Source organism: Protopterus annectens, chromosome 3.part1, assembly GCF_019279795.1.
Source record: "Protopterus annectens isolate FY-2018-M chromosome 3.part1, PAN1.0, whole genome shotgun sequence".
Classification (NCBI taxonomy): Eukaryota; Metazoa; Chordata; order Ceratodontiformes; family Protopteridae; genus Protopterus; species Protopterus annectens.
The window spans coordinates 1,645,141,322-1,645,156,390 of NC_056732.1; the positions used below are offsets into that span (position 1 = coordinate 1,645,141,322).

Consider the following 15,069-nt stretch of genomic DNA (forward strand, 5'->3'; position numbering starts at 1 on the left):
TTTGAGACGCACTCTGCTGCATAAAGAAAGATGGGAAGACCCTGTCTGCCATCGGGATCCATTTTTATGCTCCACAAAGGTCCTTCTCCAGGAACCAGCATGGGAGTAAAAAATGTGGTTTAAGAAATCTCAGGGTCCTTTTTAGGATTCTCGGGGAGAATTTTCCCCTAGAGGCAGAGGAGGAAATAACCAAAATGATAGATGCCGCCCAGGCTGGCGAGAGAGTCTGCTGAACCAAGGGTCTCAGGAGTCATTTTCAGACAGACCCTTCCAGCATTTCTGATTGGTTTCTTGACTGCCTTCCTCTGGAGGCAGTCAGGGGAGAACTTTTCCTTTCACCCTGAAGCCTGGGAAGCCATCACAAGGGACAGATGGGTGCTAAGGATTGTATCCAGAGGATACTTGATTACCTTTTTAGAAACACCAAGACAAAAGTCTTTCCTCCCCAATGTTCCACCCAATCATAGGGAAGCTGCAGCCATAAAATTTGCAAAATTGCTGCGAAAAAGAGTCATCCAGGAAGGTCCCCCCTGCCCGATCAAGTCGGATCACGTGTTTACTCAAAGTTCTATTTGGTATCCAAAAAGACAGGGGACTTGAGGCCAGTTCTGGACTTGACATCTCAACAAATTGGTAAAGAACATGAAGTCTAGGATGGTCACAATGCAGTCCATTCTACCTCTGCTGACGATGAATGACTGGATGTGCTCTATAGACCTGAAGGATGCATACTACCACATCAAGATGGACAGGCACTCCTGAAGGTATCTTCGTTTCAGGCTGGGAGCCAGACATTTTCAGTTCAGATCACTCCCATTTGGGCTCACCATAGCCCCCAGGGTATTCACCAAATGCTTGGCAGTGGTTGTAGCTCATCTCAGGTTGCGGGAATTCCAGATTTTCTCCTACCTGGATGACTGGCTGTTGTCTGCTCCAACCAGGCATCGTCTGACTCAGGCCAGGGATTATCTTTTGCAGCTGACTCCACATCTTGGCATAACTCTCAACTTGGAGAAATACCAGTTGGAACCAGTTAAAGTGATAGATTTCATAGGGGCACGTCTAGACACAACATTTTCTCAGGCTTGTCTTACAGCGGATGGAGTGTCAAGCCTATGCTTTCATGTCAAAGAAATTCTGGTTATACCAAATCCTCCAGCAAGTTTGATTCTCAGGGCTGTCTGTTCTGTGGTGGCCACGATACCCCTTTTGCCCACAGCATGCCTTCACATGAGAATCTTACAATGAACGGTTAGTGGTTCAGTGGTCTTTTCCCAGAAATCCTCTAAACCTTCCTATCAGACTTTCCCGAATATGCAAAGAATCTCTGCTATGGTAGCTTCACTCTCCAGACGTTATTGAAAGACGCCTCTTAATTCTTACTACTCCAAATACCATGTTGACCATGGATACCTCCCAGATGGGATGGGGGACATTATCTGGGTTGGATGTTCAAGACACCGCCCCAGGAGACCAACTTGCATATCAATGTCCAAGAGATGAAACCAGTTCTTTTGGTGTTGCAAGAGCTACACAGCTTTCTTCCTCTAGGGACTATTGCAATACAGACAGCCAATATATCAGTGGAGTGTTACATCAACAGACAGGGAAGAACCAGGTCTTACCCTCTGTGTTGAGAAGCTATGCGAGTGTGGCAATGGGTGAGCTCTACCAACTGCTTTCCAGTGGCAATGCACATTCTGGGAGAGTCCAACATCCTAGCAGACAGGCTCAGCCAAGTTCTACTGATGTCTCATGAGTGGTCTCTGAACCAATCCATGGCAAACATGATTTTCCAAAGACGAGGTCAGCCTTGCTGTGACCTTTTTGCCTCCCCTCACAACAGCAAATGCAGCAGGTACTTTCCCTTGATCCTTCCTCAGAGACAGTTGCCAAGGGATGCTCTAGTTCATGCTTTCCCCTGTTGCTCCTAATTCCCAATTCCTTACAGAAAGCATTTAAGTTGAAGAGGAAGCTTATCTTCATTGGTCCCTTTTGGCCTCGACAAGTCTGGTTCACCCTCTCTTTGTTCTCATCTGATTTGCCCTCCAGTGACACTAGATCCTGCTCCAGATCTTCTCTCTCACCCCTTGGGGCACCCTCACCCGGACCTTCCAGGTCTGAAACTAACCGCATAGTTTCTCCAGTTCTGATGATGACCAGACATCCCAGGCTTTCATCCCATCCTGAAGATTTTGATTTCTGCCCTTAAACCCTGCACCAGGAAGAGTTATAAGAATAAGTGGAAAAGATTTTCCATATGGGCGCAACAGAAACAAATAGACCCTTTTACAGCTCCTGTCCTTGTGGTGTTGGATTTATTGGCTTCCCTTTTTAATGATGGGGCTAGCTTTTCCACTATTAAAGTTCAGTTAGCTACAATTTCCAATTTTCATTTGGGAGAGGACTCTACATCATTAGCTTCATCTAAACTCTCTAAAGCCTTTCTTAAGGACACCTTTGTTCTTCATCCATCCATTAAACATCTAACCCCCCCTCGAGATTTGTCCATTATATTGCAAGTGCTGGTTCATCCCCCTTTCAAACAGGTGGCCCAGTAGATTTAAATTTCCTCTTGTGGAAGACAGTTTTCCTGGTAGTTGTTCCTTCAGCAAGAAAAATGTCTGAGTTACAGGCCCTTTCTTTCAAGTTGCATTATTTAGTATTTTACAAAGATAGAGAAACCTTATGCAACAATCTTTCCTTCTTGCCTAAAGTTGCTACAGAAGCCAATATCAACCACTCTGTTGACCTCCCTGTTTTCTTTCCTAACTTTCAAAATAAGGGAGAATACACTCTTCATTTACTTGATGTTCATAGACCACTACATTTTTCCCTGGACAGAACAAAGACTTTCAGGACATCTGAACAATTGTTCAGATCTTTTTCAGACATTAAAGGAGGTAAAGTAGTTACCAAGACCTGTTTGGCTATATGGTTAAAAAACTCTATTTCCTTTCTTTATTTTTCGAAGAACATCCCTTTGCCTGGTCAGATTAAAGCTCACTCTACAAGGTCTGTGGCAACTTCCCAAACCTTTTGGTCAAGACATCTGTGCAGCTGCTACTTGGTTAAATCTTCATGCGTTCATTACTTCATTACTCATTATAAATTGGACTTCATTTCCAGGAATAGGAATGCCTTTGGCTCTGCTGTGCTCCAGAATATCCTTCCATGAGGGCCACCCTGGGTTTCTGTAGCTGGGGACTCTGTTACACAGGTTAATGAACGAATGAAAATGACAACATCAGATAAAAAAAAATTATGTTCTTATCATAATGTTCCATCTGTTTTGTCTGTTTTCATTCTTCATTCTTTATTAACCCCCCTTTCCCCAGTCCAAGTCTTAGTTACGTGATGGATATGTTCATAGAACCACAGTTCCTGTTTGAGCTCCTGTTGCTCTATCCTTTTCTGTGTGATAGATAATTGTTTTTGATGGACAGTGGATAAGTAGTTGCAGCAGACTTGATCTGAGGTACTCTGATGGAAAGAGCCATTATGGGTAGGGAGGAGGAGCTTGAGCTTCGAATCTCAAGCTAGTGAACATAACTTTTTTTAAAATAAAACTTTTCAGATCTTCAGCACATTTTCCTTCTTAACTCCCAGATTTCCAGAGGAATACCATCTGTTTTTGTAGACTTCACTGTTAATTGATTATACATCACCATTTTTATTTAATATCCCACACTAGCTATTCTTTTGTAACACCTTTATTGAATTATCACTTGACATAGTCAAGAAAACAAACCATATTAACAAACTCCCAGTTGCAAACATTATACTGTACATCACATGTATTTTGTGTATAATTACCAAACATTACATAACTTGATAAAATCCTGCCTTCCCTTAAACCCCTCTCCTCCTCCAAAACATTATTCTGTATGTATGGTTTCCACAATTTTGATTTTTTAGGATGTAATTTGCTCTTATCCTTTTCTATAGATCTTATCTCCTGTTATTTTCTCTGTTATAATCTTCACTACTTCAAACACTTGGTTTAGACTTTGATTTCCATTTTCAAGTGATTGCTTTTTGGCAGCCACCAGAATTAAAGTTAAGAAGGCCTTACAGTGTCTAGGTAATTCGGATCCTGTGTCCCAGCTCAAAAAAAAAATAAAATAATTTCCTTAGTTATACCCTCTTGCTCACCCAATGAAGTCTGCTAACTCAATACACTTTCAAAACATATGTTCCAAGTTACTTCTTTCTTCCCTATCACATTTCCAACATTTGCCTTTTACCTGAGGAAGAAATTTTGCAGACTGCTTGGGGTATAACAATACCTAGACAAATACTTCCAATCAAACATCCTAAATCTTCTAGACTTTGTTGCATATTTGGGAGCCATACAGAGACAAACAACTGGTGTCAGTGCCATGGACTAAAACGAAATGCCATGAAATGCAGAATAGTAATCTTTGGGAAGTCATCCACCCCTGTTAACTGTCATATTGACATCACATCCCTTACAGCTGACCCAGTAGTCAGGGATTTAGGGACATACATAGGCAGTAATCTAGCCTTTGACCATCACATGTCTACAGTAGTGAAGAAATCATTTTGTCTCGCAAACATCAAACATTCCTCTTATGCTGTGCTGATGATGTAATAAGAAGGCAGAAACATGCATGTCCACAGCTAGAGGGGTTTGGCTGTAATGGCCTGAAATTGTCCATAAATAGACTTAAAATGAAAGTAAAAGAAAAAGTCATGGACATTCAGAATTGCCATTTAGCTGAAACACCTGATATCCTTAAGGGGTGATTTGCATATGTCACGAGGCCTTTGATGCAAGAGGTTTAAGATATCATACAGTTGGTCTAGCTTTGCTAGATTTTTCTTTTTGTGTTTTTTAACCAGTTGGTTATCTGTGTGACCTTTTTACTCTTTGTTTTAGTTTGTTAGTTGGGAAATGTTGTAGACACCCTAATGTTAATGGATGTCAGCTGGGTATGACAACCCTGTGTTTCCAAAGGTCAAACATTTCTCTTATGCTGTGCTGATGGTGTCATAAGAAGGCAGAAACATGCATGTCCACAGCTAGAGGGGTTTGGCTTTAATGGTCTGAAATTATCCATAAATAGACCTAAAAATGAAAGTAAAAGAAAAAGTCATGGACATTCAGAATTGCCATTTAGCTGAAACACCTGATATCCTTAAGGGGTAATTTGCATATATCCCATGAGGCCTCTGATGCAAGAGGTTTAAGGTATCACACAGTTAGAAGTCTAGCTTTGCTAGATTTTTCTTTTTGTGTTTTTTAACCAGTTGGTTATCTGTATGACCTTTTTACTCTGTTTTAATAAAGTAATCTACACTGGATTTTCTGCATTGCCTTTTGTTAATTCATTCTGAGGCTGCAGTGTAGGGCAGCAAAGTGGCACATCAGATAACATTGTCACCTCACAACAAGAGGTTCCCAGTTCGATCCTCATCTGAGGTGCCTTCTGTGAAGAGTCTACATGTCCTCCCTGTGTTCACGTGGTTTCCTCCCACATTCGAAAGACATGCAGTAGGTGGATTGGACATTATAAATTGGCCATAGGTGTGAATGTGTATATGTGTGTGTGTGGTGTGCAAGAACTACTGCGGCAGTGCCAGCCACGTGGCAGTATAAACCTTGGCTCTAGATGATTGTCAGTGGTGAAGTGACGGCCTGACCGCATGTGGAAAAATGGGGAAAAGAGTTTGTGGGTAGATGGATGGATAGATTCTGAGGCTGCAGTGTGCTGGTGTTTGTGAATTGTTTTTCCATTGTATTGCAGAAATAGCTGTGTAGTAGTAATAATGATAATGTACATATTCAGTGAGGTTAGTTCATCGTTAATATCAGTGGTTGCTATAATACATTCAGATGCACATTTTTAATAAGTACCTTAGCAGTTTCAAACCAGCACCAAGAAATACTATGGCATGGTAGGGCTGCCTGAAATTCAAAAGTATCAAACCTTTGTTCTTCTACCTGTTTGAAAGCCCAAAGTGAGGTTGTCACGGCAGGGGTGGGGGGAGGCAAGGTTTGCTCCTAAATATTTTCATATTTGTTAGTATGGCAATGTATTTTATAGTTTCATAGGATGATACTAGGCTATTGGCCAGGAGGCCCTTATAAGTCTAGTCAAGAATTTTGCCCATGTTCCCACAAAGTCAGCCTGTTTCCCCTGTCCACCAGTGACACAGGTGGGATCCCAGGGGTGTGTTTTCTGTTTCCCATCCAGTTGTCCAGGTTCCTCTTAAAGAGGTGTAGAGAGGTACTCTGCTTGACATGGAGAAGTAGTCTGTTCCATAGATTGGGGAGTCATTGGGACATAAAATCTCTCCAGACAACAAGTTCTGTTAATGTCACAGGCCAGTTTGAGGCCTTGCGTGCGGGTTGCATGAGTGGAGTTTGACTTCTGGATATGTAGCAACTCCATCAAGGCTGGGTGGTCTGAGATGGCCTTGTATGCCAGGCACAGGTCACCTCTGAGCAGTCTGTATGGGACTGAGTAGAGGGGACAGGGCTTCAGCCTATCTGTATAGGATAGGTGTTTGAGACCCTGGATTTTCCTAGTCATAACTATTGTGGTCTCTCCAGCTGCTGCATGTGCTTGACAAGGTACATGCCAAAGGGGGCATTGTACTCGATAATGGGTCTGATAAAGGGGGAGTACAGGGATGTTAGGACTTCCTTGTTCCTGGATGAAATATCCTTGCTTATGAGGTGAGCCATGTACAAATCCTTCAGTACAATGGAGGCAACATAGTGGTCAAAAGTCAGGTTGCTGTCAACCTGGGTGCTCAAGTCCCACACAACTAATTGCATGCTTAGTACATTGTTATTAATGTGATAATTAGTGGGGACTCCATTTTCCCCAAAGGGGTAATGATGCATTTCTTGACATTCAGTTTGAGGCCATGCTTCTGGCACCAGTCATTAGTTTTGGTGAGGCCCTCTTGGAGGATGTTCACATCACTAGGGGAATTTAAGACAGCACCCAGCTTGCAGTCATCTGCAAACTTGGTCAGCCACAGACCACTGGTGTTGCTTTGCACCTCAGAAAAGTATATCTGAAACAGTAGAGCCCCCAAGACTGATCCTTGCAGTACACAGCTCGTTAGGGGTCTACTACTAGAGGCGGCTTCCCCAATTTTGACTGAGTGGGTTCAGTTAGCTACCCATCTGTTAACATACTGATTGATGCCTAGATGAGAGAGTTTATCAATTATGCCCGAGTAGGGAATAACATTGAAGGCTTTGGCTAGGTCAAGGTAGGCGGTGTGCACTGTCTTAGGATCATTAAGCCTAGCCATGCATCCCAAATCTGTGACAAGTTCTGATTCCATTGAAAAGTGTAAGCATGGGACTGGGAGATGAACCGTTTACAGGTTACCTGTGTCCATTAGAGACATAGGTGCCAAACCAGAGATGAATTTTCATTTTCCCATCCAGTTGTCCAAGTTGCACTTGAATTGGGTTAGGGAGGAGCTCTGCTTCACATGGATGGGGAGCCTGTTCCATAAATGGGGTAATCTCTGGGATACATACATATCTCTACAGCAGGTCCTGTTTAAAGCACAGGCAAGTTTTAAGTCTTTAGAACAGGTAATTCTTGTGCTGTTTGTTTTGTGGATATGCAAGAAATTCATCAGAGTGGGGTGACAATGCCCTGTATGCTAGGCATAGATCTCCCCTCAAAAGCCTGTAGGAGACAATACAGGGATAAGTCGTTGAGGCGGTCTGCATAGGACACATTACTTACAATCTGTATTCTTTTAGTGAGGAACATCTGTGGACGTTCCAATTGTTGGATATGCCTGGTTAGGTACATACCAAAGGGGGCATTGTACTCAATGATAGGTCTGATGAATGTTGAATATAGTGGAACAATGACTTCCTTGGACTTAGATGCCATACCTTTGTTTATAAGTTGCACAACATAGAATGGTTTCCTCACCACTGCAGACACGTGATGATCAAAGGCTAGAATACTTACTGTGTGTGCCCCTAAGTCCATGGTTTTGGTGACTGTTTCGAAGAAGTTGACCAAGTTTAACAGGCATGATCTCCCTTTGACAAAACCAAACTGTGTAGGGTCAAGCATTTGGAGGTTGCTAATGTCCTTGTTTATAAGTTCCATGATAATGCATTCCATTGCCTTGCAGATCAGGCTTGTTAGGCTGATGGGCCTATAATTGCCTGGGTCAGTGGACACTCCACCTCTGTGTAGAGGGATAACAGTGGCTGTCCTCCATTCAGCTGGAACAAAGCCGGTACTCAGGCTTTGGTTGAATAGGGTGCCTAATGGAGCTGAGAGGTCATGCCTGAGTTCATGTAAGTTACAGCCAGGGATGTTGTCGGGTCCCATGGAGACTGTATTTTTTGCTTTTGAGAGGCCATTAAGCACCTGCTTCCTGGTGATGAGGGGAGGGGGGCAGGTGCTGGGGATGTCCTGATTTACTGGTGGGGGGATGGGGGGGTGAAGGTTTCACTGAATCTGTCTGCCAGCAGGTTGGCTATATCTATGGCATTTTTGTATGCGGTGTTATTAACCACAAGTTCAGGGCATATTTGGGTGTTACCTTTCAGATTTCAGATGTATGTGAAGAAGGCCTTGTGATTGTCCTTTGTAGATGTGGCCAATTTGGACTCCAAGTTAGCTTTAGAGGATTCCACCAATGACCTTATTTGCTTGTTCAGACAAAAGGAGAGATTGCTTCCAACTTGGCACCTGCTCCTTTTTCGTCCTGGACAGCAATTTTTCCTTTTAATATAGAGTTTGCTTATTGCTATCCACCAGACAAGGTTACTCTTCCTTGAGGAAGATGATTTGATCCTGTCAGGTATTTCTGTGTCCATACAGCTATGAAAGTGCTCATATAGTGTTTAGGTGTAGGCTTGTACATTAGTGCTAGTTCCAACTGAAGGGACGATGGCTGTGAAACTACTTATACCTGCTCTCAGGAGATTGTAATTTGCTAATTCAACAACCCTCAGATGCAGTAAGTAATAATTGATGTTCCCAGGCAATCTTTGTGCTTCTGTGAGTGAAGAGAGTGTCTGTGGTGTGCATGTGTTTGCCAAAAATGTAATTTATGGTTTGCATTTCTAAAAGTATGTTTCGTGTCTTTACTTTAACATTGTTATTATTAGAAATAAAGGCTTTGGTTTGTGCTCTAGTTTAACATAAAATAAAAACTTGAAATGTTACCTTTTCTGTATTGTATAGATGAAGGAAGTAGCAGTTGAACAACTTCAGAATGATCTTAAGAATGTTAAAGATGAGTTGGTCCAGGCAGAACTTAAACTTGTTCAGTATTTATCCAAAGAGCAAGGAGTTCCACTGCAAAACAAAACCACAGCAGACCCAGAAAAACAACACAACACATCACCCAAAGAAAAGCCTCAGTTTGTTGGGAAAGACTCTTCTTCCCAGACTGACAGGACTAATCTTATTACTGAAGGCAATCAGATGCCTGAAATCCAAAGTGATGCAGATGGAGAGAATGCAATCTATTCTGAGGACATTAGAAAAGTGATGGAAAGTTACATTGACAAAATTGAACAAATGCGGGAACTTCATGCTGCTGAAGTTATGGACATGGAAACCAGACATATCTCTGAGACAGAAGCACTGAAAAGAGAGCATTTTGTGACTGTTCAGACACTTAAAGAAAAATGTAGTGCAATGAAAACAATTATAGAGACTTTAGGAAGTAAACAGGCAAGTACAGAGTGGCATTTTCAAGATGTGTCTTTTTTCCTGTTTTGTTTTATACCATTGTCGTAGTATGTCTAATCTTGCTCCTTTTAATGCAGGTAATTCCAGTTCAGGGACAGTCTTCAACATGTCTGAGAGATGAATATAGTAGTGGTAAGTCAGTTTTGATGCCATTAGTACAGCTGTTTCGCATGGTGACATCTTTTAAAATGTGTGTGTGTGTGTGTGTGTGTGTGTGTGTGTGTGTGTGTGTGTGTGTATATATATATATATATATATATATATATATATATATATATATATATATATATATATATATATATATATGCACATGTAGGTTTAATTCAGGAATTCGAGAATTTACTTGTTGCTTTCTTGTTAACTGTTGAAAGGACTCCAGTACACAAAGTTTAATTAAATTGCACTATCATTTTGTGTGTGTACGCACTTGTGCCCACGCAGGCATACTTTGCCGCTCAACTGTCCCCAGTTTTGCAGAACATCCCTGATTTTGCTTCAGTTATCCTGTTCCTCATTAAATTTTTGATTCTCTGATAAATCATTGAGAACTGCACTCAAGTCAGAATGTCTTGCAGATTCCTCAGTTTTTCAGAATATCTCTGATTTTACTATTTTGCCATGTTCCTCATTAAAGCTTTCATTTTCTGATAAGTATCACTGATTATAGTCCATCACTAATGGCAGAGTTTAGAGTTTCATACTTTTTAACAATGTACAATACAGCCTTCCAATGCATTTCTCATGCTAACAGTCATGAATTAGATTAACAAACGTTTCATAATTTTTACATCATACATCTAAACAAATTAATCACATTCACTAATAAAACTTTTTAGATCCCCTTCTTTTAAAAGCTCTTCCCCTCTCTTGATTTCCACAGAGCTTGCACAGGAATTTTTATTATGCAAATCTTAAATGCCAATTACGCACTCATCTTCGTTTGTTCCTAGAATGCTCACTACTTATCCTGTATCTTTTTCCCAGTTTTACTACCTTGTGCATTCAGTTTCTTGCCATTAATTGTGTCTGTCAGGATGGTTACCTTCCTCCAGTCTGTTTTTTTTTTTTCAGGTGACTTCTACTTACGTATGTGTTATAGACGTTTTCATCACCACCAAGAACAGTTATTACAGACTGCCTTTGGATTGCATTTGCTCTGGGTCCCAACCCAATAGTAATACTTCCCTCATTATCACAATTCTTGAGTTCTCTATTCTCCTAAAATGCAGTTTGAACATTCCTCTTAAGATCCCTCAGGGCTTGAAAACTTCAAAAAATACGATCCCACATTCCCCACTCTCCTTTATTACATCTCCAACATTTTCTTCTCATATTTGGGAACATTTTAAAAAGTTTATTAGATATATTAAAGCATTTATGCAGACACCACCTTGCAAAAGTCCTAAACATTTAGACTTATTAAGCTACTCTGGAGGCCTTTCATATCCCCCATTGCTCCTCTTGTTTATTTGTCTCCACAGGCTTTTCCCCATTTCTTAGTATAACTGTTTGTCATTAATAATTGTCAGTTAAAACTTTATAACCCCTTGATATGATCTTCACCATTGTAGCTAAATCTTTTTTATTTGCACTTATCAAAACTTCTATCAGGCCATATTTTTTACTTCTTTGGATTTCCTGATATATGTTTGCCTCCTTTCAATCACCATAGTCTGTTATTGTAAACTTGGTCTGTCTACCAGCCATACTCCATCTTTGTCTGTTCCCAGGGCATCATCTCACCTTCTGTCCAGATCTTTCCTCAAAACCATGGTTTCATATCCTGCAATCTCCATCAGCCTTACAAGCCATACCCGCACTCTTCTCCTTTCCATCGAAGTCCTTTCCTAAGGAGTTGCCACAGACATTTTTCTGTTTTCTCCCTTTAATATCCCCTTCAGTGCACTGAATGCATAGTGCTCAACTTCCTTTCCTTTATCCTTCCTTTCCATCTGTGACCAAAAACTTTTTCTTTTCTGTCCTTTCCACCTGTTTGTTCTACTTTTCATTAGGCTAAAAAAAAATCTATGCTACAGTAAATATAGCAATCTATTTGTATGGTCCTGTAATTGGTTTTTAGATCTGGCACTTCTAGCCTTCCCTGCTCTACATGGAATATTAGCTTTTTCTATCATTATATCTTACACTTGGCTTCCATCCCAAAAATAATTGTTTAAGTTGTCTCCCTGTTGAAATGTCAGGACTCAAAATGCTGAGTCTGATATACTGCAAAAAAAAAAAAAATAATAATAAATAAATAAATAAAAATTCAGAAGAAAAAATCTCAAGCATCATTTCTGTTCCTTTAAACTTCTTTTTTCTGCAGGGGGCAGGGCTATTTACATATCTGTATGTGTGCGTGTGTGTCTATATATATATATATATATATATATATATATATATATATATATATATGGGTCTACCTGACATGGTCGACAGTTCATTTGGTCGACAAGCAGATTTGCCCCCTTCCCCAAAGTTGTGCAACCCTGGAGTTGATATATATAGTTAGGGGGGGGGGCAAAGCCCCCCACCTACAATGCTTGTCAATCAAATGAACTGTCGACCAAATAAACTGTCGACCATATGAACTGTCGACCATGTCAGGTAGACCCATATATATATATATATATATATATATATGTGTATAAATCAATTCCAAGATCACCATACCGTGGAGAAAATGGAACATTCCAAGAAGTGGTAATCTTTGACTTAGCATTTATAAGTCCAGAGTTTTCACCATTCAGTCGACATATTACATGACTTGGTAATCTGAGTCCTGGCCTTTCATATGGTTACTTTTTAATTTATTTATTTATTCTGTCCCACGTTGCATCTTCTGGCTTATGAAAGCATGATTGTCCATTGTATATGACCAATGGTACCAAAAGCATTTTCACAGCCTCACCCAGCTGTTTGTATCTGTAGTCATTGTATTCTACTGCCTCATGTGTAATTCTTTATCCTGTGCTCAGTCTCCTCCTACATACCCCGTGCTGCTCATACCACCTCACTTCTTAACCAAATTCCTAGGCACCACACTCTTCTTCACATGGCCGCGGAGTTGTGGATAACCTTGTACTAAATCAGATGTTGGCACATAGTTAGCAGCAGTTGCCTTCATCTTAGATTCATTTGTTTTATACCGTGAAGGTTTCCTAACTCCCTTAGTATAGTGAATATTTTTGGCATATCCTGTTCTGGTTCTGTTACATGTTGGTCACGGTCATCTGCAAAGAGTGCCAGTTTTTCATATCTTTGTCATTGAGGGCCTGTTATTTGCTTGGCAAAGAGCTCAAGATATTTATATTGCAGAAAAGAAGAGACAGTGGGCAACCCTGTTGCATACCCCTTATTAGGTCAAAAGTCTAGAACTGTATTCCTGTCATTTTAATTTGAACCTGAGTTTCATTTTATATCCTCATAAATAAATCTGCCCACCCCATTGGAATACCCATTCCAGTCATGACGTTAGAGATAAATTTCCACTTTACCCTCTGTCAGATGCTTTATCTGCATTCAGTCTTTCCATTCAAAGCCTACCCCTGTTATCTTCCATATGCTGCTTTATCATTAACATCTTAATTGTGTAGTCAGACATTTACCCCTTCTATAAAACCACATTTGTAATGGCTTATGATACTTTCAAATTTCCCAGCCAATCTTTTTGCTAGAATTGTCATAAAAATCTTGTAGTCGTGTTTCATAATGGTTATCTGTCTTATAAGAGCCTGGATCTAGCAAAATTTCCCCTCCTTTGATGTAGCTACTATAACGGCTTTCCTCTATAACCTGAGTATTTCCCCTCCCCTAATATTAAACATTAGAAACTATCTCTGTATCACTTCTTCACTTACCACTCATCATCCTTGTCCAGGGATCCCATCACTCCCAGGAATGTTGCTGTCTAATTGATGATGTTCATCGTGTTTCACTGTTGCAGTCATTACACTTGGATTATCTTGCTGGCAGGCGACCCGTAGTCAGCCCGAGTTCCAAAGTCTTGGTCCGGCGTCGGTTGCTGTCGCCTCTTCCCTGACGTCAGTGCACCAGAGGCATAAAAGTCGCAACCAACGCCATTTTCTTCAGTCTTTCTTGCCACGCGGTGCCCGAAGCATAAGCAGTTCGCAAGTGCTGGTCGGCCAACTCCTGAGATTTTCAAAATTGAATTTCAGAACCAAAGTCTTCAATAAAGCTAAGTACCTCGTTGGGGAAACTTTTTCTTGCTCCAGACCGATGTCAGTAAAAGTTAATAATTGTATTTCTTGTGGGAAGCAAATACCTCATAAGGACTTTCACTCTTACTGCATTCCTTGCCTAGGCCCTGACCACGACGTCACTAGTTGTCGGTTTTGTGCTAGATTTAATAAATGCACTATTAAACGTCGGTTTGATTTTGCTTTACATTATTTTGGACGAAGATTTAATTACATAATGCCGACCGGAATGTATAAAAACGCAAAGACAAAGAAAAAGACAGGCATCTGAGGTCCAAAACCAACGACGAAGCTTCTTCTAGGCCAGTCGCCAGTTCACCGGTTCTCAGTGAGGCACTTTCGCAGCCCCTGGCACCCGCTACCTCAGAGCCATAGGCCGCAACCAACAGCCACGTGGAGACACAGAGGCCTGTGGAAACTCAAGGTATTGGGCCTACGGAAAATATACCCTCAGATGGGTCCAGAGCCGCTGAGCAGGCACCGGCTTCTGAGGGTGTTTTCAGACCTTCACAGCTTACAATTAAAGCTACTACAGCAGCAAAGGCAAAGTCAAAAACACCATTAAAGACAAAGAAACAAGTGCAGCATTCTCCAGAACAGTCATCCATGCCTAAGAAACAGATGCTTAAAATGGCCGAAGACCTTATTACTTTAATCAGGGGCTCCCATCCCCCTCCTGACAAAAGGCCTAGGCAAGAGACTGATTATGATTCCTCTGATCAGGTTTCCATTTCTTCTGATTCTTCTTCTGTCCAGGGCTATTCTCTCCCTCCCTATGAGGACTCTGATGCTGAAGAGTCCATTCCTTCAGCCTCACCGCCTGAGGATTACTCTTTTGAGGAAACCCTGCACACCATGAGGGAGCATTTCCATTGGGAGAGCCAGGATTACTCAGAATCCAAGAAAAGGCTCAGATATTTCCTTCTATTGCCTCAGCACAGGCCCTTAGCTATTCCCCCTGTGCTTGATATTGTTGATGATGTTTTTTCTGAATCCAGTCTGTCTCCAGATTCTTTACCCCCTGCACCAGTAAGGCCAGACAGGTACTGCATGGTCCCTGACTCTCATAAATTTCTTTACAAAAACCCCGCTGCAGACCCAGAAACTATTTCTCAGGGTCTAAA

At 41.2% G+C, this 15,069-nt stretch overlaps 1 protein-coding gene across 4 annotated transcripts in view; it reads left to right on the plus strand.

Annotated features, from left to right (window-relative positions):
* The window catches only part of AKAP9 (A-kinase anchoring protein 9), a 3,155,794-nt gene that overhangs the window by 2,627,084 nt on the left and 513,641 nt on the right, over positions 1-15,069 (plus strand). For all 4 annotated transcript variants that reach the window (XM_044067665.1, XM_044067666.1, XM_044067667.1 and 1 more), the window contains 2 exons: positions 9,213-9,707; positions 9,803-9,857. In XM_044067665.1, coding sequence (XP_043923600.1) covers positions 9,213-9,707; positions 9,803-9,857 — 550 coding nt within the window. The remainder of the gene's footprint in view (positions 1-9,212; positions 9,708-9,802; positions 9,858-15,069) is intronic.